The sequence below is a fragment of the Bactrocera dorsalis genome, chromosome 5, assembly GCF_023373825.1.
Source record: "Bactrocera dorsalis isolate Fly_Bdor chromosome 5, ASM2337382v1, whole genome shotgun sequence".
Classification (NCBI taxonomy): Eukaryota; Metazoa; Arthropoda; class Insecta; order Diptera; family Tephritidae; genus Bactrocera; species Bactrocera dorsalis.
The window spans coordinates 46319015-46344869 of record NC_064307.1 but is presented as its reverse complement, the minus strand read 5'-3'; the positions used below and the strand labels follow the sequence as shown (position 1 = coordinate 46344869).

The following is a 25855-nucleotide window of genomic DNA, read 5'->3' as shown; positions in this document are numbered from 1 at the left end:
TAAGAGTTCCTCTTGCAAGAGGATAGACCAAAAAAAGTATACTGTACAGTACGAAATCTCAAATTTTGAATATAAAAATATATGTATCGTCACCTAAAATACAAAACAATGTATCATCAAAAAATAAATGGAAATCGCTGACAGATATAATAACCAAAACTTATCAGTTTTATAACGGAAACTCAAATTTTGTCCATATCAGTGCATGATAACCAAAACATATAACTCCTTTAACCGCTTTATAACAAAAACTCAATATATTTTTTTATTTTTAACGCAGAAAGGAGTCACCCCGGGTATCCGCTCTGCTAGGGTTATTTTTTAAAGCGCGGCCGAAGGCCGCCAACACAGAAAGGACTGTCACACGAAAGTACTTCAGTCACTCCGGGTATTCGCTCGTAATATTATAATATTATCACACGATTTTACTTATCTGTGTTTATTAAATATAAATCACATATTATTCATATATTCATATATGTATGTATAATATGCATATGGAAATATGTTCACATATTCAATTTTAGCTTGAAAAATCTTCTTTATAGTTTTTTTATAGTTAATAAAGAAAAAAGAATCACTCGAAAGTACAAACAAAGAAAACGCTGAAAAATCCTTCACTTTTGGTTTTTAAGGTGTAACAAAGCTGGTTTTCCTCGTAAATATAAACACTAAACTTTTCAGCGATAAATTGGATAAGTGATTTATAAATTTAGCTGAAAAATTACAAAATAAATGTGAAATGTAAGCTTATTTCAATGCTTGGAGTGTATATTTGAATAAACAGAGTAAAAACGTAAAAAAATTTAGTACAACGAAGAGAAATAACATGTGTTCTTAGTGCAATTTTTTGAAATTTTAAACGTGAATATTTTAAAAAATAGTAGTTATTTTTATATATTTTTTGGATATTCCTCCTCTGGAGAAGCTCCCCTATCCGTACATACCCCATTTATACGGAAATTCGGTTTTTTTACCCCTCCGCCATAGTAATCGGAATCGTGCCATCCTTTCAAAAATTTTAATTCAAAAAAACTTTTCAAATTTTTAAGCGCTTCTGTAGTCGTACTTGCCTGCTGCCAAATTTTTATGTTATGATCATTTCCCAAATTATTATGTTATGATAACAAATGCCCATATACAGTTTTGGCAACGGCAGTGGCGATAGATTTGACAGTATACCATAAACTTTTGCCTGTCGAGATGCTGGGTAAGTATTTTGAAAAAAGCTTGTTCTATAAAACATGTGTATTGGCAACTCTAATACTGTGGAAACAATTTTGAGCAACATTCTGAGAAAACCTCACAAGTGGTTTGTGAGGAAAAATTGATGAGGTTTCTTGTGAGGTTATTCTTATTCAAACCTCACAAATCAAAAACACAAAATTCACCACAGAAGGTGAAAAGCATTTTAGTGTTTAAAAGTTGTTTTTTAAAAATAAACAAAGCAAAATAAAGAAATGAGCAACAAAGAAAAGTGAGCATTTTTGAATATCTATTAAATTTGGTGCGTAAATAATTTAATTTATTTTTAGGATTTCAAAATTTAAAAGAACAACTCAGGAGCAGCTGCAGCATTATATAATGTTCTGCAAGCAGCATCCTGAGTTGCAACGAAAGAAGCTGACCAGCCCTCAAAGGCTGCAAATGTTGTGGTCAGAGCTAGCAGAAAAATTAAATGCTTTAAAAGGACCAACACGCACAGCAACCAAATGGAAGGAGGTAAGTTTAAAAGTGTTTGTGTTTCTCGAAAGAATAATATATGTTTTTTTTAAACATAGTCGTTAACGCATTGGAAACATCAGTTGCGTAGCCGAGCGCGAAAAGATAAAGCCCACCTGCAAATTACTGGTGTAGACACACCAGCAGCTGAAGTATCAGAATGTGAGGTGCAGGAAAATTCAACCTTTGGGACAACAACGGTTGATGGAGTGTCGGGTATTGAGAGTTCGGATCAGCAGGACCCCGTTCCTGCTCCAACTCCATCGCCAGCTTCTGCTCCAGCCTTTCCTGCTATATATCTCCGCACTTTACCTTCGTCACCTTCACCCCCCACTTCACCACCTCTTATCGTATATTCTCCTGATGTATCCCATTCTAGGTTATCTCCTCCCATCCTACCTTCTCCTACACCATCAACTTCTGCTTCAATCGTTTCTGAAGCCCCCAAACCAACAGCAGTGAAAATGCTTGGAACAATACTAAAAAAAATGAAGGCGCACGAGAGACGGGAAGAGCGGGCCATTTCCCAACAACAAAAAATTTTAGAACAAAACGAACAGTTGATGGGTGTCTTGATGCAGATGTCACAGGAGAGACGAGAGGAGCTGCAAAAGACCTCGGAGCAAAACCTACAATTGACGGGGGTATTGAGCCAAATGACGCAAGCACTAACAGCTATGACAACAGTGCTCAATAACCTTACAGAAAAATTAAACCACTGGTAAGCTAATATTCTACTATTGAAAAATTAAATACTAATACATACTATATATTAATTTCTATATTTTGCAGATCACAATACATTGACGCATATCACCTAGGGAGAACCATTTCATTTTGTCTCATCTATGTTTTCTTATAATAGTTAGGATTACATATTTTTATATGAAGTATTTATCAGATCTTATATTATTAAATAAGTATATTTAATAAAATAACTGCATTATTTAAACATACATATGTCTTTTTATTCATATCTAGAAAGAAGTAAAATGTACAATGTATAAAGACAAAAGTTACATATTTATTGTAATAGACAAATATATATATTTATAATAGATAACGTCTTTGGAAGAATAGTTCCACCATTCTATTTCAATAAAATAATTGCAAATTTCTTTAAACATATTGAAATTAACAAAACAAACACAACCGATTTGGCATTGTTGCTTTCAGATATTACAAATTTGTGAGGAAACTGTTGGCATTTAAGCTTTCGAATTCACCTCAGCATAAGACCTCACAAAATTCCAAAACTTCTCAATATGTGAATAGAACTGTTTAATAGCACTACTGCACAACTTAAACATTTGGGAAAGCAAATAAAAGTGTTTCAAAACTAAAAAAAAACATTCAATTTTATGATTATTCCATTTTATTTAAGTATTATATAATAAATGTTATTTTATTATTCCAGTTTAATAAATTATTTGAATTCCTTTACCTTTTATCGATTCAAATATCCTCTTATTCATGCTCCCACTCATGGACTATGACGGAATTCTTCCGCGTTGAAGATTACCTTGAAGCACATTTTCAATCCAAGTTTTGTAATTCTTGATATAAGAATATTAATTATCGAGGTTCAATTGGCAAAACTCATCAGGTCAGCCTTATGGCGAGGTAACAGACGTGGTACTTGATTTAGTTTAGCCCGTAGGTAGGTAGAAGTGCCGCAGTGCTGTATTTCAGGGTCAATTAGCTTAGCCCGTATTATGTTCACGCCAGGTTTTAGAATCCTCTATATGGTTTTACGCTGGCTAGGCTGGAAGGTGTGGAGCAACATACGTTTACAATTTTGGTTTGCATCCACCATTTTTATTACCTCCATAGATGTTTGGATTGTTCAAATAATTGGATACCACACATTGACTGCGTACAATTTTTGATCCGCGTTTACTCTCAAGCTTTCGCTTGGGCTAGAATTATTCTTCACTTCTAATCTAAAGACACTCAAGCTAAAAAAAAACATAAATCCAAAAACTCGGCAGAACACAATCAGAGTAGCACTGAGCTCTTATAGTTTTGCAACACCTATTTTATGCTTTTTATTTCCAAGTTTCTAAAGTTGTAAGTTATGTTATTAAAATTGTTTGCACAGTATTAGCACAGCATCTTCAAAATACCTACCTTTAAGACTTAACGAGTTATGATTTGACCGGTCTTATAATTTTGCAATAGTACAAGTACAACTGCGATAACCATATGAATAAAATGGATCCGCAAGAAAAAGCTCGCAATGGAGTTGTTTCAGGAATAAATTGAAACTGAGGTGGCTGTCATTATGGTAACAGATATACTGCCCCGACCGGCCGACTCCATTGTTATTACAGTGCGACAGTCCCCTCGCTGCCAGTACGCTAAATATTTGTCCAAAGACACTACAAAGCCATTTAAACGAAACTACTAATCAAAAACAAAACCAGCAAAATTAATTTTTGTAAAGTCTTTCTTTCTCTTTTCTGTTTGTCTTCTACCAAAAAAAATTCAATAATAATTAAATAAAAAAGTATGGTATATGCGTTCATTTATTATATAAACATTTGGGTACTATGGCTAATTGCACAAAGTATGATACCATATTTAGCAAAGACTATATTTTCTAGCAGTTTAACAAAAAATTAATTTGAAAATTTCGTAGAAATGTCTGAGATTTAAAAATGCAAAATAATAATAAATAAATGTATATTTTTTAAACACACGTTAACACATACAAATTAATTATTTTGCTGACTGTACAAAACTATAATCATTATATTCTAAATGCAAAAAGTAGAGAACAAATTATTTAGAACTTACACCTTCACTTTCTTTTTTACGTTCCTCGCGAATACGCTTGAATGCTTCAGTTTTCACAAAATCTACTGAATTATAAACTACACCGCTTTTCAAAGAACTTTTCGGCAATAAATCGACATTGCTGGATTCCTCCTTGGTTAAATTGCTTGTGCTTATGCTCTGTCGATTTATTGTTGGTGGATTCGTTACATCTAAATCAAAATACTGTAGTCGATGTTCATTTTTTGTGTTTTTTTGTAGGGGATTACATTCAACAGACTCTTGATACATTGAATTTGCTGCAGATTTTGACCGCTGATGTAAAACTGAAATATCTGCAGTCCCGCCATTATTACTTCTATCCAAAAATGAACTAATTTTCCGTGGTAATGTGCGAGTTTCTAATATACATTCATCTATTTCGGGCATTACTTCTATTGAAGAAGATATATCTACGGAACGTCGCATTCCATGTTCCAATAATGATGAATTGACTGTCTGTAAATCAACTTGGTATGCATACATATATACGTTTTCTAAAACATCATAATGATTTACCTTATATACATTCGGTTTTAGATTTCTATCCACTGAAGGTGGAGTTGAAGATTCAATAAATCCCTTTTTCACAGGTTTCTCTGGCACACATTGACTTTCGGATTCGCCCTCAGGTAGTTTATTGTTAATACTAAGTTTTGGTTTCAGTTTGCGGTTTACTGGTGGCAATTCAGTCTTTCAATATAAAGATTTAACAAATTATGAAAAAATTGTTTGGTTAATTAAATATGTAGTATATTTGTATTACATTACATTACAAATATATTAATTAAAGTAACTTTCTGTTTAAACATGCTTATCATCCCATCCATAAGTTCAGAAAAACTAGACAGTGGCTTTGTTTGTGTGTAAAGGTAGGGTATGAAGTTTATTTTTGCTTTTCTAGAGTGCAGCAGTTTTACAAATCTTTCAATCGGACCACACCCAAAACAAAGTGCTTCCTTTCTTTATACCCTAACAGTGTATGTTAAATTTCACAAGCAGTTTGTAACAAGCAGAAGCCGACGTCGGATAACCTAAAATATGTATATCAGCATCCAGATCATTTTAAGATATCGATCTGAAATTTTACATATATCCTTTTGTCTCCAAGAAGCTGTTCATTTATCGGAACCGATATGGGACCACCATTACATATAGCTGCCATACCAACTGCACGATAAAAATTATTTTTTATTTGACAAGATATCGTGACGAAACTTGTTCTGGATTATTGTCTAAATTACCATTATAATCTCCACAAAAATTGTTCAGTTAAGGTTTTTTCTTGTTGTAGTAGTGTTGCCCGTAAAACAAGCGATTTTTTAAACTTATGAGTAAAAGAGTTGTTTAATTTTTCTACGGAATTTTATAATTCATTTAAGAACACCTGAATTATTACACCTATGCATACGTACAGTATCGGACAAAACATTTGCAACTGAAATATGATACTGAAAATACTGTCGATTACACAGACAATAATTGCCGGAGACCTACTATTTTAATTTTATTTTATATATAGGATGTTGATTAAGGTTAACAAAGCAAATTTAATAATATTTTACAGTTTATTTTTTTAATGTATATAAAAAAACAATATAATATCTATATTCAATAAGACAAAACAATTGCAACTCAAACGGTACATTATTTTTAAGAAAATAAAAGAAAAACTTAGTATTTTGTAGCAAACCCATTACTCTCAATAACTGCTTTGCATCGCCGTGGCATTGAAGCTATAAGGTTATCAACAATGGTTTGGGGTATATTTCTCCATGCCTCCAGGGCTCTTTGAAAAAACTGATCAGTATTTGCCACATTACTGCGATCAATTCTTTTTTTTACAATTTCCCATAAATTTTCAATGGGATTAAGGTCTGGGGACTGTGGAGGCCACTCCATTACATCCACTTTATTATTCTGGAACCACGATTTTAGGACCTTTGATGTATGCTTCGGGTCGTTGTCCTGTTGGAAGACCCACTTAAGTGGCATTTCCCATTCAGCATGAGGCAACATTACGGTTTCCAGAATGTCTTTGTAAACGTACCGATCCATGGTACCATTAATACGATGAAGCGGTCCCAAACCAGAAGCAGAAAAGCATCCCCAGACCATAACATAACAACTATGTTTTACTGTTTTTAGGCAATAGGAATTTTTAAGACGCCTATTTCTTGGACGTCGAACATAGCACACGCCGTCACTTCCTACCAAGCTAAATTTGGACTCATCACTAAAAAGAACAGTTTTCCACTTGTTTATCGGCCATTCTATATGATTTTTAGCGAACTGCAATCGTTTTAGTTGGTTACGTTTGCTAATAAGCGGTTTCTTCGCTGGTCGGTAACTGCGAAAATCAGCGTTATTCAGCCGACGAGCGACCGTTCTTGAGCAGATTGGTAACCCAAGCTCCTTTACCAATTGCGGAGCGCTTTTAAATGGATATTTTTTTACCTCTCTTACAATTAAGCTATCAGTTTTTCCATCAGTTTTCCTTAGTCGGCCTCCACGATGCACTATTGCGACAGTTTTGTTCTTAATAAAGTTCGAAATTATTCGTGAGATTGATGACTTGTGAATTTTGTACTTTATCGAAATTAATTTTTGAGAAGTTCTGTTATTATAATCATCAATAACACGTGTTCGCAGAGCTTCACCGAATTTATTTGGAGCCATTACTTTTTTTTTAAAGGTAATATAAAAACGTGTTTTCGCAAAAATTTCAGCGCAGCAATTATGCTCAGTAAGTGTTAAATTCAATTCAAACTCAATACCGTTAGAAAAAGAAACGAGCAAAGGAGAAAAGAAACAAGCAAAACAGAGTTGCAATTGTTTTGTCGCGGCGGATTGCCATACATTTTATATTTATTTCAAATATAACCGACAAAATAAAAAAAGATCACGATTAACATTGCAAAATATGTAACTTCAATGCTGTAAATTTAAAAACAAGAAACAAAAAGCAATTCGAAAGAAAAATGACATTGTAAGACAAAAAAAAATCTATGACTTCGGACTTCGGTCTAGTTGCAAATGTTTTGTCCGATACTGTATATGTACATACATATATATGTATTGGATAGCTGTTTTTTAGAAGAAAATAATTAAACTAGAAAACAACGGACAGTTTAATATTATTTCAAAAATATAACTTACGTGTTGTATAAAATCATAACGAAAAACATTTCCTTCAAGTTTGTTAGGCGCCGCGTTTGTATAGAAATGTTCTTGTAATTTCTTTTGAGTATTTGATTTCGGATGTTCTGTTGTAGCCAATGCATAATTTGAAGACTCCTCAGTTTTCGGAGTCCATATCTTTTCGTTAAATATTTGATCTATATTATGATATGGCAACTGATGAGATCGTGGTATATCATAACTTTCGTCTACTATTGAATTTGCATCCAGTGGCCCCATAGCTGGCGAAGTATTTTCCGTATCAGATAATTGTAATATTTCTTTTAAAGTTCTGTAACCAATATTAAAATCTATTACGTAAACTGTGTTATATAGTTTTCTTTAAATACCTTTCATTCTTTTTAATATCTAGAGATAAATTTTGTTTATTTTTATACTTTTTGCTCATTTCGATCGGTTGATTCTTTTTTTCAGCGTCCACATCATATGTGAAAACATTGGATTTATCATTAACATCATCAGGTAATTTAGAAAAACGTTGCGAGTACGTTAAAACAAAGGATTCATTTTCAACGGAGCTGTCGGACGGCCTTGTATTTCGGTCTAAAGAAGAATTTTTAATCATTTAAATTATACCGAAAGCAATTAGTAATTATAATACCTACCAACATTTTCACGCAAAGGCATCGGGTATGTCCAATCATCATCATCCGTAAAAACGCTTTCGGAATCCGAATCCGAACGGTTAACTGTTGCGCAATTTGTGGGAGCTGGTACGTGCTTCTAATTAATGATAAGATGTTTATATGTACGTATATACTTACAATTGTTTACCTAAAACTAACATCATCATAACGATTTGGCACTGATCATGATAAATAAGTTTTCAATAAAGTACGACCAAAAAAATTATAAAATTCTTATTCTTAGAATTTGCCACAAAGAAAGCTACTCCTATTGCTCTAAAGAAAGCGTGGATTGCTCAATATGTGAAAAATATGGCACAAAGCACCTCAAGTAATATGAGTCCTTTTCTTTTATTATTGTTAGTAAATATTTTTCTCTTTTTCATGAGAAAAAAATTAAAAACAAAAAATTGTGAAAGAGTTCCCGAAGTAGTTACGTCATTTTAGCATATTTATAAGTATTTTTTGCTCATATGAAAAAATTATTTGTTAAAACTTTATTAAAAGCTTAATTGTCAGCAATAAATATGAACTTATATATGTGTATGTGTAATGGAGAAAGAAAATATTATTGCATACATATATGCGAAAATTAATTTATCCATAAAAAATAAAGTAGGTAAAGTGTGCCTTAAAGACTGGTCATAAAATAATGTGGTACGTGATTAAAGTGATTCTGAAAAGTATTTTATTGTCCACTTTATTAATTAATTTAGTCATTTTGACAGAGATTTTGTGTACCAACAGATTTTTTAAATAAATGCTAGAATGAAATAGGACATTATTGTTACCAAAAGTTTGTTATATGTAAGTATAACTAAGGTAATACCTGTAAAAATGTATCTTTAATTCTTGATGTGATAGTTTCTTTCCTTTTTATTAGATGCCAATTTAAAATATAATATCCCCCTGATTAAAAAATTGGTATAATACTAGAATTTATTTTAAGGCCCATGTGAGTGCTAAAATATATTTACACCACTACAACAAAGTAAATTAAAAAAAGGATTAAATGTTATTGTTTCGAGGCATACGTATTGGACGCAATTAATTAACAAAATATTATATTGGCTTTGAAAGCGTTTTTTAGAATATAATATTAATAACTAAAAATGTTCACTTACTGCATTATAGTTCGTAATTTTTGGTGAATACGATTGGTCATTGGTGAGATTCAAGCCTATATTGTTGTGACTGCGTGGAGTGTCATAAAATTTTGGATCAAGATTATTTAATGGAGTAATTGGATTTTCAAGCTGAAAAAAATAATCGATATATATTTTTTGTACAATAATAAAATAAACAAGTAAGGAAGGACTAAGTTCGGGTGCAACAGAACGTTTTAAGTCAGGGTTTTAATTTACTACTCCGTAGCAACAAATTTTATAAAATTGTTGCTATTGCTATCGCTTTCCCTTTGACGGGAGCCGTAGCAGAATCATAGCAGAACAATGAAAAAGTATGTGCTCTGCTCTGCTTGGACTTTTCTCAATTGAAAAGTGACGTGAATTTTCTATTATCTGTTTCTGTTTCTGAAAAAAAAAATGATTATTAAATTTTTTGTTTCAATTCATTTTATTACGACAGAAAATAGCAAAAACAGAAAAAAACAAGGGAATTATTGCTGCAAAATTTTATTCGGTTAGTGAAAAAATCAAATGGAGTTTTAAATTGCGTTATATAAGAAATAGGCGCGGTTGTAGCCCGATTTTGTTTATTTGCACACGTTAACATAGGAATATCAGAAAAATTATACTTACTAAATTTAGTCGAAACCGGTGGGTTGGGTCCCGAGATATGGGATTTTACCAAAAAGTGGGCGGTGCCACGCCCATTGTCCAATTTTCATACCAGCTCTTATAAAAATTTAATGTCTCTGGCGTAATTAGTTACGCTTCTTTAGTAGTTTTGACAGTTTATCTTCCGATTTCATCCATTTTCACACTGTCGGTAGGAGTTCTTATAATATTCGAGCTTAGTAAATAAAATATGGTTGTTGTAGCTTTAGTGGTTTAGGAGATATGTACATTAAACATATTAGAGGGCGTGGTCAAGCCTACTTTTCCAAACTATTTTACACATGCATGGGTTCCCCTTGCTACTGCGATCTCCTGTGCCAAATTACAATTTTATATCTTAATTTAGTGCTTAGTTATAGCTCTTTATATGTTTTCGGATAATGGCGATTTGTGGGCGTGGCAGTGGTCCGACAACCGTTAGGAGAACTAACACCAGAAAACTATTATACTCTGTAGCAACATGTTGCAAAATTATAAAAAGTGAATTCAAATCGCATTTAGATTACTGTGTAAACAACACAAACATTAACACGTGTGACACTCCGGGAGCAATTTCTAAGTGGCATAGAGATCACTCACTAAGTTAAGGGGTTGCCATGTTCGCTCTTTTTAAACGACGTGGTCTACTGTTTGAAAAACGTTGTCTGGGCCTACCCTCTACCTCTAATAGGTGTTATGTACATATCTCCCAAATTAGCCAAATCAACGAAATTTGCTCACAAAAAAAAGGTTTCTGTTATCGTTTACGACAGTGTGAAAATAGATGAAAATTGTTGTTATAAAAATTAAAAGTGTAAATACATAATGATCTATATATTGGGTTGTCAAAAAAGTCTTGCGGTATTTTCGCTAGTGGGCGCTGAAAGCGCGTAGTTCTAGTTTTATTCGTCGCATCGGGTCATGCTATACCTTTTTGGAAAGCTCATTTCACGCGTCTGCTTGATTGTCGTTTCTTTTAAGTCGTTCGTGAGTTATAGCGTCGCAAACATGGAGCAAAATAAAGAGAAAACACGGCATATTTTACAGTATTACTACGATAAAGGCAAAAATGCATCTCAAGCCGCCAATAAAATTTGTGCAGTTTATGGACCCGATACAGTTTCCATTTCCACCGCTCAACGATGGTTTCAACGTTTTCGTTCTGGTGTAGAGGTGGTCGAAGATGCGCCACGCTCCGGAAGGCCTGTCGTCGAAAATTGCGATAAAATCGCTGAATTGGTCGAAAGAGACCGGCATAGTAGTAATCAAACCGTTATAAACCATTTGAAGAAGCTTGGAGTCACTATGAAGCTCGATGTATGGATGCCACGAATTGATTCAATAAAAATACCGCAAGACTTTTTTGACAACCCAATATGTATATAAAAGAAAGTTGATGTTAGTTACACCATTTATAACTCAAGAACGGCTGAACCGATTTGGCTCAAAATTGGTGGAGAGGTAGCTTAGAACCAGGGTAAGGAATAGGATACCTTTTATCTCTTTATGTCAAAATTTAATACAACTCATAAATACAAAAATTATATTTTAAATCATAAGCATTTGTTCAAAGTTTATGTTTGTAGGAATCATTTGAATATATGCGTACAATTTTAAACAGTCTTCTCAAAAATAGTACAATTGCTAAATATTTGGAATAGAAGAAAAGAACTGCAATCAAATACGCAGTGTAATAGATTATAACTGGCTCAGTAATCAGTCGTTGAGTATGTATTATACCACGAGCATCCTAAAAGGCTGATGTCATAACCTTTCCCCTCGCCTTTTTCGTTTTGCCACGCCTGAGAACCGGTTCATCATGTGCAGTCCACTACAATGACTGTCGATTGGACTCCAGTGGGAAATGATGGAGCTATGTTTCTATCACTTAAACACATCTCAGAATCAGTTATTCGTTGTTTTGATTTCCCTGAGCCCAAATTCAACAGTATTTTCCCCAGAAAGCCAACTGCTTTATTAACACACGAAATGCTTTATGATCCATTTTTTTGTAAACTAACACAAGTTGCTTCACAAAATATTATATCTCATTAACTAATAGTTATAATCCAACTAATAGAAATCATATAGACGGTAGTAGTATTATCTATGTATCAGCCACAGTGAAGCGTTGACGGGTCCTCTAGTAATAACTAAATACGTAAGAAACATTAAATTTCACATTCTGGATTGCACAAGATAGTTTTATAGAAGCCGGTATCAAAATTGGACGACGGAGATAGCACTGTAGGTGACTCCAGACTTACTCGACTAATTTTAACCAAATTTGGTACATACTCATTAAATTAAATTTAGCATCTTCAGTTGAGTTCATATCTTACATATATCAATTGAGGATGATTTTACTAAAAATTTCGCTGACGCGAAGTAACTTGTAGTATTAAAACAAAGTAACTCTGTGACCTTCAATATAAGTTAATAAGCAACATTTTTAATACATATAAAGTTTTGCTAACACTTAAAAGTACTTCCCAGGCTTTGATCTTTGCAAAATGCGAGAGTATAATACCTTCCGTTACACCCGGACTTTTTCTTTACTTTTTTTAATATTAATAATAATTACTCACATGTTTTGGTGTGCCAGAGAAGCATTCGCTAATTGGAATATATGGGCCAGAGCAGGTGCTTAATGAAGGGGATGATTGCACACTAAGTGTCAATGTTTCTAATAAAGGTGAGTTCTGCAGTTTTAAATTTTCTGGTACTTTTCGTGTTGCACCATTTCTTTCATGATTTTGATTTGATGCTGTAGATGTATTAAGATAAATATTACTTTCATTATTCGAAACGGCAGTAGTTTGATTGATTGTATTCGTGCTTTCTCGTTCGTTATTTGAAGCCGAACTTATATTATTTTGTAAAACGCTGCTGCTTTGTTCCGAGTTAGCATAAGTCGACTCCCTATTTTTAGAAATGTTGTTATAATAGATCGGTGACGGCATTAAAATACCTAGTTTCTCTTGACTTATTTCTCTGTTTTGATTATCTTTTCTTGATAATGTATTAATCGGCACTTCCGCAGGAATTGCATTTTTATTGTTTGAGGAACGCCATTTAACTGAAATAAAGATAAAAAAGTATTTATCCAATCAATTTCGTAATATACATTTTACAATATAAGGAGGTATTGGATTACGCCCCGAACAAAGTCATCCTCTTTTTTGCCAAGACACCCTTTTATAAAGTTTCATCAACATATCTTAATTTTTACCCAAGTTACAGCTTGCACGGGCAGACGGAAAGTCAGACAGTCACCCGCATTTGATCTCGTCTCGTCATTATGATCATTTATACATATACAGTGTCCACAAAAAAATAGGAGTACCCACATGAGAAAAGCGAATTGTTAATTTTCATTAACAAATTTTTTTTTCAAAATTTTAGCTCAATGTATCTTGCTAAAAATCTATTAATATTTCTAGATTTCGCCTATTTCAATTAAACATAAAAAAATTTATATCAATTTATATTTCCACAAAAAAATAGGAGTATTTTTGTAATACGGGACCGTTCTATAATTTTAATATATACTAGTTCAAAAATTTCACAGAGTAATAAAATAATTAATATTTCCTTGAATAACCTCGATTTTTTATTGGTTTCTTGATATTCCTTTCCAAGCTTCTTTCACTATTTGCCATAAATCTCTCGAATTGGTTGGTTTCTCTTCAGCTACTTTCTTCTTGACATCTGTAGACAGATTTTCAATGGGGTTGAGGTCAGGAGACTGAGCAGATCCCCACATAACCTCAACTCCGTTGGCCCTAAACCATTTTTTTGCGCACTTGCTAGTATGTTTAGGGTCATTATCCCGTTGATATACCCATATCAATGGTATATTCCATGAGGCATATGTCAACATTACCTCAAATAATATTTTGACATATGCCCTTGAGTCCACAAAGCCTTCAATTAAGTAAATTGACCAACACCACAATGTGAAAAACGACCGCGTCGTTATGTATAACAGTTTTTGTGGCAAACCGGGGATTATATGCTGAGCTAGGAGGACGTTGGACAAAGTTCCTAGAGCCTGTACTACCAAATAACTCAACTTTGGGTTCGTCTGACCACAATATGTTTCGCCATTTAGATGCGGGTAGGAGTCATGCTCTTTTGCAAATTGTATGCGGGCTTCCTCGTGCTTCTTTTTAATGGGCGTTTTTTCGTGGACTTCTGGCAAATAATTTGTTCTGACTCAAATGCCTACGTACAGTTTCAGTATTAACTGACAAATTTAGTTCGTCATGGATGCTCCTGGCTTAAGCAAAAGGACTAATTTTGCAGTAGCGTACTATATTGCGATGGTGGATGTTTTGCGCTTTTGTCTACAAGTTTAATTTTTTTTTCTATAATTTAAGGCATTTGCTATCATTTGAGGAGAGCATTTTACGATTTCTTGATAAGTTTTTCTAGTTTTCTCAACTTTTTTTTATCGTTTTCCGCTTTTCCTCTGTACAATGATTTCCTCTACCCACTGGAGAAAACCCCAATGATTAAATAAAATAATAACTAATTTAAATTGCAGCTACATTATGGAACTATACTTACTTTTCTAATTTTTGAATATTTTTTATGTTAAGGACTATTTTGAAAATGAAATATCTAACACTCTTATTATTTTGTGAAAAGCAATAACAAGTGTCTCCGAGAACTAGCAAAGCAGAAGTAAAATAGCAATCATCGCAATAAAAATTTGTTTTGTATTTTAATGCTAGTACCCCGTTATGTGTACCGCCATTGTTTCGCGTCATTTACATGTGATTTTAAAAAGTTATGCAGCCAAACACATTTTTCATATTGGCACTTCTATTATTTTGTGGACAACTGTACATAGAATCCTATACCTATCTCTATTAGTTTTAGGTGATACAAATTGAAAGGTGAATTTTGTCCACATCATTTCCTTCAAATTAATCCCCTCCCGCCGCGTACCACAAATACTAATGGATATTTTGACGTAAGATTTAGCATAGCATAAAATTTTACCGATTCAAAAAACACGCAAAGTATAAATTAAAAATTCACCTTTCAATTTGATGGCAGTAGTACAACCGTTAGGTTCACAAAACTCTTGCACTCTGTAGCAACATGTTGCAAGAGTATAAAATCTATTTGAGCTCATGAGAAAATTCTCGAAATTGGACACAGAACTATCTAGTATTGGGAAGAATTCGCCCTAAATTTAACAAGAAATGGGAGGGTTTCGAAATGAGTTACATTCGATTTTCAGACATGTTTGTGGAAATGTTCATCATCTATTATATTTAAACCCATGAAACTTTTACCAATTGGTTTGTCACTTTCGTGTCAATTCAACTGAAGAAGTTGTTAGCCAATAGAAAGCTGTAATGTTGAACGAATTACCCGTAGTCGATATATTGTATTATTGTCGTATTTCTTTTTTTGTGATAAATTACCAAAGTAGAACTTTAAAAATGTAATAAAGGCGTTTGTTTTGATAAAGTTTCGATAAAGTAAATAAAGAAAAATTACCATTATATTCCAATGAATGGTTGGTGTCGTGTAAGTGACATACTTGGCAAATACAATTAACCCAATCTCGCATGTCTTCTGCAGAATCAGCAGCTAAATAATAGGTCCGTTTCGGCGTTTTAATATCAAACATATACTGAAATTTTTGTTTCCTGTTTTCCAACCGGAGACCACAATCAACCTGCTCACATTGATCTAAATCAATAATACCTTTCAGTTTTCGACAATTACGATCAGTGTAGTATTCAAGGCAAAACTGTTCAGGTATCTCTCCTTGCTTTAGTGTAAACCAGCGACGGCGCCAACACTGCAAGACAGAAGATAAAAGCATTAATATAGTTTGGTTTTTTACTTTTCTTGACTAACATTGTTAGGATCTTAATACAAGTTATTTGGGGTACTCACAACCTGTCGTAAAGCATCGTAAAATCGTAAAATTATAAATTTTTACACTTGTTTAAAAAAATTGTTGTTGGATTTCATACAAAAATGAGTTTACACTTTACAATTCTCAATGCTATGTTTTCGAATCGTTATAACTTACAACTTTATGAGACTTGTGAATTGCACAATTGTATTGTATATACAATTTGCCAATTAATTGTTTGCAAAAGGAAAAAATACATTTATAAATTCATATTTCGTAAACTATGATACCTTTTCAAACTTTTGCAATATGTTGCTACAGAGTATAATAATTTTGTTCACCTAACGGTTGTATGTATAACCTAGAACTAATCGAGTTAGAAAATCAACAATAATCCGCAAGCAAACCAGAGGTGTAATAGGGTATAGTCATGCTTCTGGAAAAGCAGTTACAGTCGTAGAGCTATACTCGTCTTTCATTCCGGTGGATAAGCATCTAGCCACAATTCGCTTTAGAGAAAAATTTTTCAACATAACACTGATTTCCGCCCACGCCTGGATATGACCAAAGATGCCTTTTATGAGCGGCAGGAGGGCGCTTATGACAACTACCCCCGCTACGATGTAAACATTTGCTCTTGCGACTTTGACGCCAGGTTGGCAAACGAAGGCTTCCATGGTATAACAGTTCAAAAATTCTAGCTCCATGTTCATAATGATAATATGGTTGTCTGTAACCTAGATTCCATCACAACAAAATTTATCATTTAGGAGTGTTCGAGAGAAATGTTTTGTGGAAGATTTATAGTCCTTTGCCCATTGGCAACGGGAAATACCGCAGTCGATGGAACGATGATCTATATGAGATATACTGCGACATTGGCATATTTTAGCGAATCAAGAGACAGCGGCTGCGCTGGCTAAGTCATATTTTCTGGATGGAAGAGTACACTCCAGCTTTGACTCTTTTCGATTCAGTACCCGCTGGTGGAAGCAGAGGAAGATCTTCGTTCCGTTGGAGAGACCAGATAGAGGACCTAGTTGCGCTTCGTATCTTGAATTGCCACCAAACCCCGAAAAAAAACGACTGGTGCGCTGTTGTTAACTCGGCTATAACCGCGTAGGCGATGTCTACTCCAGTAAAGAAGAAGCCTAAGGCAGTTGACATCTGTTCTTAAAAATGATTGCCATAAGTCAATAAACTAAGTGCCCAAATACTCCTCGCGCGTAGCAAAAAAAAACTGTTGCTGTCTGGAGTTAATATTGAAAAGCGACTTGTTTTTGCTATTGGCAATGTTGCTGAGTACTGGAATGACGTTTTTGTGACAAAACGAAGATAATGTTATATTATATTACTATGATGGACCCACCGAAGTTTGGAGAAAGCCAAACACAACTGTGTAACAGAAGAACATCATACCAACAATAAAATTTACCAAGCTCTCCATAATGGTGTGGTTTGTTATGAAAGCCTTATTTTTTTCTATTTGGTTGGCATGACATCTGTCAAACATATACTAATCGTAGTCAAATTTTGTACCGAAAAATGATGATTTGCTGAAAACATTAATTTTTTGTTTCCATTTGAAGTGCTGCAGAGTTGTTGCTGTTGCTCTAATGGGTACCTAGCCCCCGTTGGGATGGTAAGGGTTAGCCAAGTTGTCGTCGACGTCATCCAACGGAATGCCCAAGAAACGGGCTGTTTCGGCGGGGTCGGACCGAAGGGAGAGGGGAGTTTGATGAGTGGGGTTGATGGGGCATGCAAAGAGGCGACCAGTGTCATGCTGAGAATCATTGCACGCAAGACATATATTGGATATGTCAGGGTCTATTCTGGATAAGTAGGAGTTTAGCCTGCTACAGAACGAAGCTGCGCAAGGGTCACTCTCGTTTCTCGCGGCAACTCGAGCTCTTCATCTCGGAAGTAGTGCTTGTCGGATCTCCAGTAGTCGAAGTCGATTAAGAATCGGTTCTTGACATTCGAAAAATCGATTATTTTACGAGAAAACTCGATTCTCGAGTAGAATCGGGATCGAGTTTACCATCCCTACTGGCAGCCATCGAGGCTGGCATAAAACCTCCGCACAATAACCACCACAAAAAAAATTATTTTTTTCCACGTAATTTATATGGAAAACAGAAAATTTGAAATAGCCACCTCTTAAAATTAACACTAAGAGCTCATCTTTTGAGTGACTTTTTTTTACACATTTTCTAAAGTTTTGAGCTTGTTTTTCAGTTGAAAAAAAAAGGTTGCCTCAGGATGACACACCCTAATGTATATTTCGAAACTCACAGCCACCAGAGGGAATTTTCATAATCTCGTACGCTCATGATTTTAGGTGTAACTGTTGGCGGGTTTCGCAGGTTTCACTAGTGGGACCACTCTTCCGACTTTCTACACATCGGGTATTTAAAGAGTGGTCAGCGACAGGTTGAGGACCTTGGTGAGGTAGCTTACTCCCGTCGAGCATAGATGCTTTAGCATTAGCATGTTGATTTCATCAGGGACAATGGATTTAGATGACTTCGCCTTATTAATGACATTCTGAACCTCCTCATCGGGGAAAGTAAGTGGTGCGCAATCTTTCGACATGCAGCTGTCGGGTAACACATCGTTTGGCTTCGTCTACCGAAGGATGCAGTGTAAATTGCGGGCTAAAATAGCTTTCTGGATAGAGCGGTGAAGGTGTTCTCAGTAAATTCTGTTAAACCGGCACAGTTAGCTTTGTTAAAGTTAACATAGTACGGTTGTCGACAGAAAAAAACTCAGGAGGTTTCTCGATCGAGATAATTATGGGCAGGTGGTCTGTTGCGATAGTTAGCATTTATCAAATACCCATAATTCTGGTGGGGACTTCGTCATTCATTCTGCAGAATGTCGAATCGTCAATCTGTACCGCAGCTCTAAAACCGGGAGGTGCGTTGGCGGACACAAATTAACACTTACCGATCCAAACGGGGTTAGATCGCCGAAAAAACAGCCCTTGGTCGGATGAAATCCGAGTCAATTCCGGTGCGTAGAACCTGCTGTCGTGGGAATCGTTGCGTTGCCTGACTTCGGCCGCACTTCAAAAAAAAAATAACCCTGGCCGATCAAAAATCATAATACATAAAGAAAACGGGTAATGATTTATGTATTTGTGGTATAATCCTATTTTTTTATTCATTTTTATTTGTTTGATAAATGTGTAGATATGGCAATATTTATTATTTGACAACACGGAACACTTATGTTATTGTGCATGTAATGAAATTTGTGTAAAAAATAAAATGCTTATTTTAAGTAAAAATTTAATTAATTAATAAAAAATAAATATGTAAAAACATTGTAGTGAACTGTGTAAAAAGTGCATAACATGAAAAAAAATTACTATAAATTGAAAAATTGCAAAATAAAATTTGCGAAATTTTTAACTTTAAATGCAAATATTTCGAAAACTATAAGTTTGGGCTATATTTGCATATATTCTTAATCTGGAACATCAGCTCTATCCAACCATACCACTTTTAACTCTGAAATCGTGGGATGGTATACTAAAGCCGGCCTTATACTTTTATTTAATTTTAACATCAGTGTTGTTTTTGTTATTGTTGTTGTTTTAGCAGCAGAATTCATGTTCGCAAAATTCTAAAACTGGACGAGACTAGCACAATGTTTGGACTAGATGTCCAAACGATGTGAACATAGAAAAATTCAGAAGCTCTAAACGAAATTATAAATTATTATGTAATAATATAACAAACAATTTAATTATCTATATTTCGACATTGGAAACGTCAAATACCATTCGGAAAGTGATAGATATTCAGTAAAAAGCCTAAAATTTACGAAATGGGTCGCTATTCACTAGGGCACAGAAAACCTGCACGTAATCGTCGAGAAGCCAATGCACCCAACACGAATCACTGTATGGTGCGGATTTTGGTCTGGAGGAATCATCAGGCATTTTTTCTTCGAAAATGAAGAGGGAACCGCCGTAACCCTCAATGGTGAGCGACATCGCGAACCGAGCCGAATTTTTCTTCAAGCAAATTGAAGAGGAAGACGTTTTAAATTTGAATTATCTATATTTCGACATTGGAAACGTCAAATACCATTCGGAAAGTGATAGATATTCAGTAAAAAGCCTAAAATTTACGAAATGGGTCGCTATTCACTAGGGCACAGAAAACCTGCACGTAATCGTCGAGAAGCCAATGCACCCAACACGAATCACTGTATGGTGCGGATTTTGGTCTGGAGGAATCATCAGGCATTTTTTCTTCGAAAATGAAGAGGGAACCGCCGTAACCCTCAATGGTGAGCGACATCGCGAACCGAGCCGAATTTTTCTTCAAGCAAATTGAAGAGGAAGACAATTCCCACGACAGCCGGTTCTACGCACCGGAATTGACTCGGATTTTATCCGACCAAGGGCTGTCCTTTCGGCGATCTAACCCCGTTTGGATCGGTAAGCATTAATCTATGTTTGTCGTCATTAGAGCAACGCCTTGCAGCAGGGTTGCTCCGTATCCTCCTGACTCGTGCTGGCATTGAGTCCAACCCGGGCCCGGAGGAATTTTTCTGCTGCGTCTGCGCTAAAAGGCTCCATCCAATCTCCACCTCGGTCAGGTGCAATACATGCAATGGATGGAGCCATCTTAAGACCTGCTCAGGCCTTAAGACCCACAGGGAGTGGACCACGCGTTACGTGGCCCCGTGTTGTCTGCGCAATACTGCGACACAAGCCTCCACGGCTGTGCAACCTGCACACTGTTCGCGCGCCGCGCCGTCACTCAATCAGAGTGGCCAACAAAGGACCTCTACGGTCAGGAGCTCAAACAGGCAACACAGCTCCCACTCTGACTTGTCCCCCCCCCAACCTTCATCCCGCTCCAATCCTCGTGCAAGAACCAATCAGCAACTCTTGGTTCCTCGCACAGTCTGCTCCGTGTGTCAGGCTGTCATACGTCGGAACGTCGCATCAGTTAAGTGCAATTCCTGCACTGGCTGGTGCCACTTCCCGACGTGTTCCGGCCTGCGCACCACACGTGAGTGGAGTGTCACCTACGTTGCCCCATGCTGCAGGAGTCTGCCCCCGCAACTCACAACAGTGGCGTCGCCAACCAACACCCCAGTGCGACAACCGCCCCCGCGGGTTCTGCAGCTGCAACAAATACCACCAACACGTCACTCCCTCACCCCCAGGATCACCCACGGACACCCGCGACAAACCCGACTCCTTCAATTTAACTGCAACGGACTCCAGAGCAAGATCGAGGAGATAGTTGCACTTATGAATCGGGAACGTGTATCGATAGCTGCGGTCCAAGAAACCAAGCTAAACAGCCGCTCAGATCTTCTGAGTTGTGCAGGTTTCAACGTTTTACGTAAAGATCGCGAGCGAGATGGTGGTGGTGGCCTAGCCTTCATATTGCACAACACCGTGCAGTATCGTTTAATCGAAGAAGACATCGACCCCAGGGATACTACCCTAGAATGTCAGGGCATAGCTATCCGGTCAGGCGATGTCGAGCTCGAAATATTTAATATATACATCCCCCCAGTTACATGTTGCCCTACAGGATATCACCCGAATATAGGTGCGCTACTTCGTGGTGAAAACCGTATGGTACTAGGCGACTTTAACGCGCACCACGATCTTTGGCATTCCTGCCTGTCAAATGATCGTAGGGGGATGGAGCTGGCGGAACAGATTGACGATTCGACATTCTGCACAATGAATGACGAAGCCCCCACCAGAGTTATGGGCACCTGTAATAGCTCGCCGGATATTACCATTGCTAGCGGTGGCCTGATAAACAGCATAACCTGGCGACCTATGCTAACTCTTGCATCAGACCATCTGCCCATAATCATCTCGATCGAGAAGCCTCCCGATTTCGTTTCTGTGGACAACCGTACCTTCATTAACTTCAAAAAAGCTAATTGGGTCGGCTTCACAGAATTCACTGAGAGCACCTTCAACGCTCTACCCATTCCTACGGACGTATGCGTTGGCGAACGTCAATTCCGCAAGGTGATCGCAGCAGCTACTGCTCGCTTCATCCCGGCTGGAAGAATAGCGGAAATCCGCCCCAATTTCCCAGCCGAAGCAGCTGTCTTAGCTAATGAGCGCGACACCTTACGCCATGCCGATCCCGGGGATCCCCGAATAAGGGATCTCAATTTGGAGATTCGGCGAGTGGTAAATCAACATAAGCGGACGAAATGGATAGAGCACCTGAAGTCCTGCAACCTCTCCACCGGTGTGAGTAAGCTTTGGGCTACTGTCAAAGCTTTGTCTAATCCGAAGAGACACGACGACCGAGTTGAAGTTCAATTCAATGGTCATGCCTCTTCGGACCCGAAGAAGTGCGCGAGCTATTTTAGCCGGCAGTTTACACTGCACCCTTCGGTAGACAAAGCTAAGAGATGTGTTAACCGGCGGCTGCGCAAAATGCCAAACAACTGCGCGCCACTTACTTTCACCGGCGAGGAGGTTCAGAGTGTCATCACAAAAGCTAAATCATCCAAATCCATTGGCCCTGATGGAATCAACATGCTAATGCTAAAGCATCTAGGCTCGGCGGGAGTAGGTTATCTCACCAGTGTCCTCAACTTGTCACTAACCACCCTTCAAATACCCGATGTGTGGAAAATCGGAAGGGTGGTGCCACTACTGAAACCTGGGAAACCCGCCAACAAAGGGGAATCTTATCGCCCGATAACTCTCCTCTCCCCAGTAGTGAAGACACTTGAGGCCCTGCTACTCCCGACTTTCACTCACCACCTGAGCCTAGCCAGCCACCAGCATGGATTCCGAAAAGTGCACAGCACCACCACAGCACTTAGCGTCATAAACACCCGGATAGTTCGTGGCCTCAACCAGAAGCCACCCTGTGAGAGAACGATCCTCGTAGCGTTGGACTTGTCAAAAGCCTTTGACACAGTCAACCACACAACGCTATTGCAGGACATAGAAAAAACAACGCTTCCTCCAGGGTTAAAGAGGTGGACCATGAACTACCTGAGTGGTCGCCAGTCATCCGTACTATTTCGAGGCGAAACATCTAAACTGAGAAGAATTAAACAGGGGGTTCCGCAGGGTGGTGTCCTCTCCCCACTACTGTTTAACTTCTATATCTCGAAACTCCCACAACCACCAGAGGGGGTCTCCATAACCTCGTACGCTGATGACTGCACGATATTGACGTCGGGCAATGGAATCGATGGCATGTGTTCGAAAGTGAACAGCTACCTCTCCGACCTTTCTCGTTTCCTCACTGCACGGAATCTCCAACTTTCCCCCACCAAATCCACAGCGACTATATTTACAAACTGGACGAAGGAGTATAGACTTGAGCTTGATATTGCAGTCGATGGCGTCAAAATTCCGACTGTCAATAACCCTAAAATTTTAGGCGTAACCTTTGATAGTCTATGCTCCTTCACTCCCCATACGACCGCGATTATCGCCAAAGTACAGAGCCGCAACAAGATCCTCAAGTCGCTAGCCGGCAGCACATGGGGAAAAGACAAAGAAACGTTGTTGGCAACTTACAAGGCAATCGGCCGGCCGGTCCTCAACTACGCAGCACCGATATGGTCGCCTGGATGCAGTGGCACGCAGAAGAGGAAACTACAGACCTGCCAGAACACAGCACTCCGGACTACGACGGGATGTCTCTTGATGTCTCCCATCGAACACCTCCATAGTGAGACGCGCATGCTTCCTGTAAAGGAGCATAATGAACTTCTCTCCAGGCAGTTCCTGCTGGGATGTTTCCGTAGGAATCACCCTTGCAGCCATCTGCTTGGAGCGGAGCCGCCTCCTAGGAGCATCAAGAGGTCATTCCTCGACTACGTCGACGACGTCGTACAGTACGCCGACCGAACTTCGGACGCTACAGACTTCAGACAGGTACTGACCGCCATTCACAGTGGAGCCATTAACACCTTCACCGACTCCCTTCCCGTGAATGGCGTTCTTGGAGTCAAAGCACCACCTATTGCAGATGAAGACCCTTACCACCCTAACGGGGATTAGCATATCCGTTAAAACAACAACAGGAAGACTTGGACAACATTTGGTTCCAGCAGGACAGCAGGACGGCACATATTCAATTTTAGCTTGAAAAATCTTCTTTATAGTTTTTTTATAGTTAATAAAGAAAAAAGAATCACTCGAAAGTACAAAGAAAACGCTGTGAAACGCTGAAAAATCCTTCACTTTTGGTTTTTAAGGTGTGGCAATGCTGGTTTTCCTCGTAAATATAAGCACTCTAAACTTTTCAGCCATAAATTTGACAAGTGATTTTTAAATTACTAAATTTATTTGAAAAATTACAAAATAAATGTGAAATGTGAGCTTATTTCAATGCTTAGAGTGTATATTTTATTATATGTACATAGTAAAAAACGTGAAAAAATTAGTGAAACATGGAGACATAACATGTGTTCCTAGTGCAAATTTTTGAATTTTTAAACGTGAATATTTTAAAATAATCGGAATCGTACCAACTTCGGTAACGCGCCGTTTTGCATACCTCCTGGATGGTGTGGAAAGTGCAATTGGGCATTTTAATTTAAATGCCCAAAAATTCTTATTTCGTTCGATCTGGCCACAATGGAAAATGTTATAAAAACACTTATTGTGAGGCGCTCTCATACTGGAATAAGTTTGGTATCCCATTATCCCTGGTTGGCACAATCAACACTGATTAATTGACAACACAAATGTATACATACATATGTATGCATGTGTGTAACTTCTTATTTGGAATAGCTTATTCATTTATAAACGGATATCATTATATACATACATATATACCACGTAATGGAGGAATAAGAAAACACCTTTTTTTATATATTAACTATTTAAAATACAATTAAATGATTATAATTAATTAAGATTTAATAATTGATAAGACTACTTTGAAACTACGGGTTAACTATCCAATTCTGTTCTCATTCTTCAAACTATTCACTGTATCATAATATGAGTATAAAACACAGAGTATATTTACATTTAATTTAGCACATCATAAGAAACAAGCAGAGAATAATTTATATGCTAGTTGATTTGATACAAATGAAATTTCATTCTTTCTTAACATACCGATCTCCATATTCTCTTAGAAGGTGGCGATTTTATCAACCAACCTTCGTAATGAACTTCTTTATTCATTGCAGGTAATTTTTACAAATATTTCACACTAGATATAAAAACCAACACAGAAAAAATTTTAAATGCCTATTGATTGTCTCATGCCTCACTTAGTCACCGACGGTCCGCCATTCCGTAGGGACAACGTAATTGTTCTCATTTAAGCAATGTAGCTATTCTTCCGTCCGTAACGTTCATACTGGCGCAAATTGGACTTTTTCCGTAAAATCGAGTCAGCTCTCTGAACGAAACTGCCCTCTTCAACACAGACTTGCCAGTCTCGAAACTTTGTGGTAACTAAAACATATACTTGACCTTATTTTAAATATACTTAAACTGGCTCAAAATCAAAGTAAAATACTAATATTTATAAATAGGTACACTATTTTTATTAAATGGATTCAAATTTTGATACATTACATTTTGAAAAATTATAAATGAAAAGCTAGATGTGTGCGAAATCATTTATACAAATAAGGCAATGGCAATATTTCTCAAATGAGATCAAGAAAAAACAACAAAACTAGGTTGTCACTACGGAAGTGCGGTACGTTGGGAACTAACTGAAACTTTATACAGCTTTATGCATAAAAATAAAATTAAACAAAAGCACAATTATTCGTACATCTATCGTTATCGATTACTCGGCAATGTGTCAGAAAATTCGACAACGGCA

The 25855-nt window shown here is 36.7% G+C and overlaps 3 protein-coding genes across 5 annotated transcripts in view; 2 read left to right on the top strand and 1 right to left on the bottom strand.

Moving 5' to 3' along the window:
* LOC105233992 (UDP-glucose 4-epimerase) overlaps positions 1–25855 on the top strand; it is a 199652-nt gene that overhangs the window by 79550 nt on the left and 94247 nt on the right. The window lies entirely within an intron of this gene.
* Positions 1269–2678, top strand: LOC105232882 (uncharacterized). Its single transcript, XM_011214771.4, has 4 exons — positions 1269–1477; positions 1536–1722; positions 1782–2443; positions 2515–2678. Coding segments are annotated over exons 1-4 (867 nt in total). The 5' UTR covers positions 1269–1460; the 3' UTR covers positions 2516–2678.
* LOC105232880 (protein daughter of sevenless) lies at positions 4233–25750 on the bottom strand. 3 transcript variants are annotated; one of them, XM_049458449.1, is made up of 10 exons: positions 25600–25750; positions 25132–25476; positions 15662–15968; positions 12733–13223; positions 9491–9622; positions 8346–8463; positions 8070–8283; positions 7699–8011; positions 5059–5232; positions 4233–4998 (listed from the first exon to the last, which is right to left on the bottom strand). In XM_049458449.1, the coding sequence occupies exons 2-10, from the start codon at positions 25198–25200 to the stop codon at positions 4507–4509; spliced, it is 2310 nt and encodes a 769-aa protein (XP_049314406.1). In that variant the 5' UTR covers positions 25201–25476; positions 25600–25750; the 3' UTR covers positions 4233–4506. The 3 variants fall into 3 exon arrangements, with proteins under 3 accessions (XP_049314406.1, XP_049314407.1, XP_049314408.1); XM_049458450.1 differs by having other exon boundaries at positions 25290–25476; XM_049458451.1 differs by lacking the exon at positions 15662–15968.

What these genes read in the sequence shown, in the direction of transcription:
- LOC105232882 (XM_011214771.4), top strand. An exon ending in CAGCAACCAAATGGAAGGAG is followed by an intron (nt 1,723 to 1,781) that starts GTAAGTTTAAAA and finishes TTTTAAACATAG; the next exon opens with TCGTTAACGCATTGGAAACA.
- LOC105232880 (XM_049458449.1), bottom strand. Translation starts at nt 25,200, where the DNA reads ATGAATAAAGAAGTTCATTACGAAGGTTGGTTGATAAAATCGCCACCT. An exon ending in GCCTTTGCGTGAAAATGTTG is followed by an intron (nt 8,284 to 8,345) that starts GTAGGTATTATA and finishes ATTCTTCTTTAG; the next exon opens with ACCGAAATACAAGGCCGTCC. An exon ending in GATATTAAAAAGAATGAAAG is followed by an intron (nt 8,012 to 8,069) that starts GTATTTAAAGAA and finishes TATTGGTTACAG; the next exon opens with AACTTTAAAAGAAATATTAC.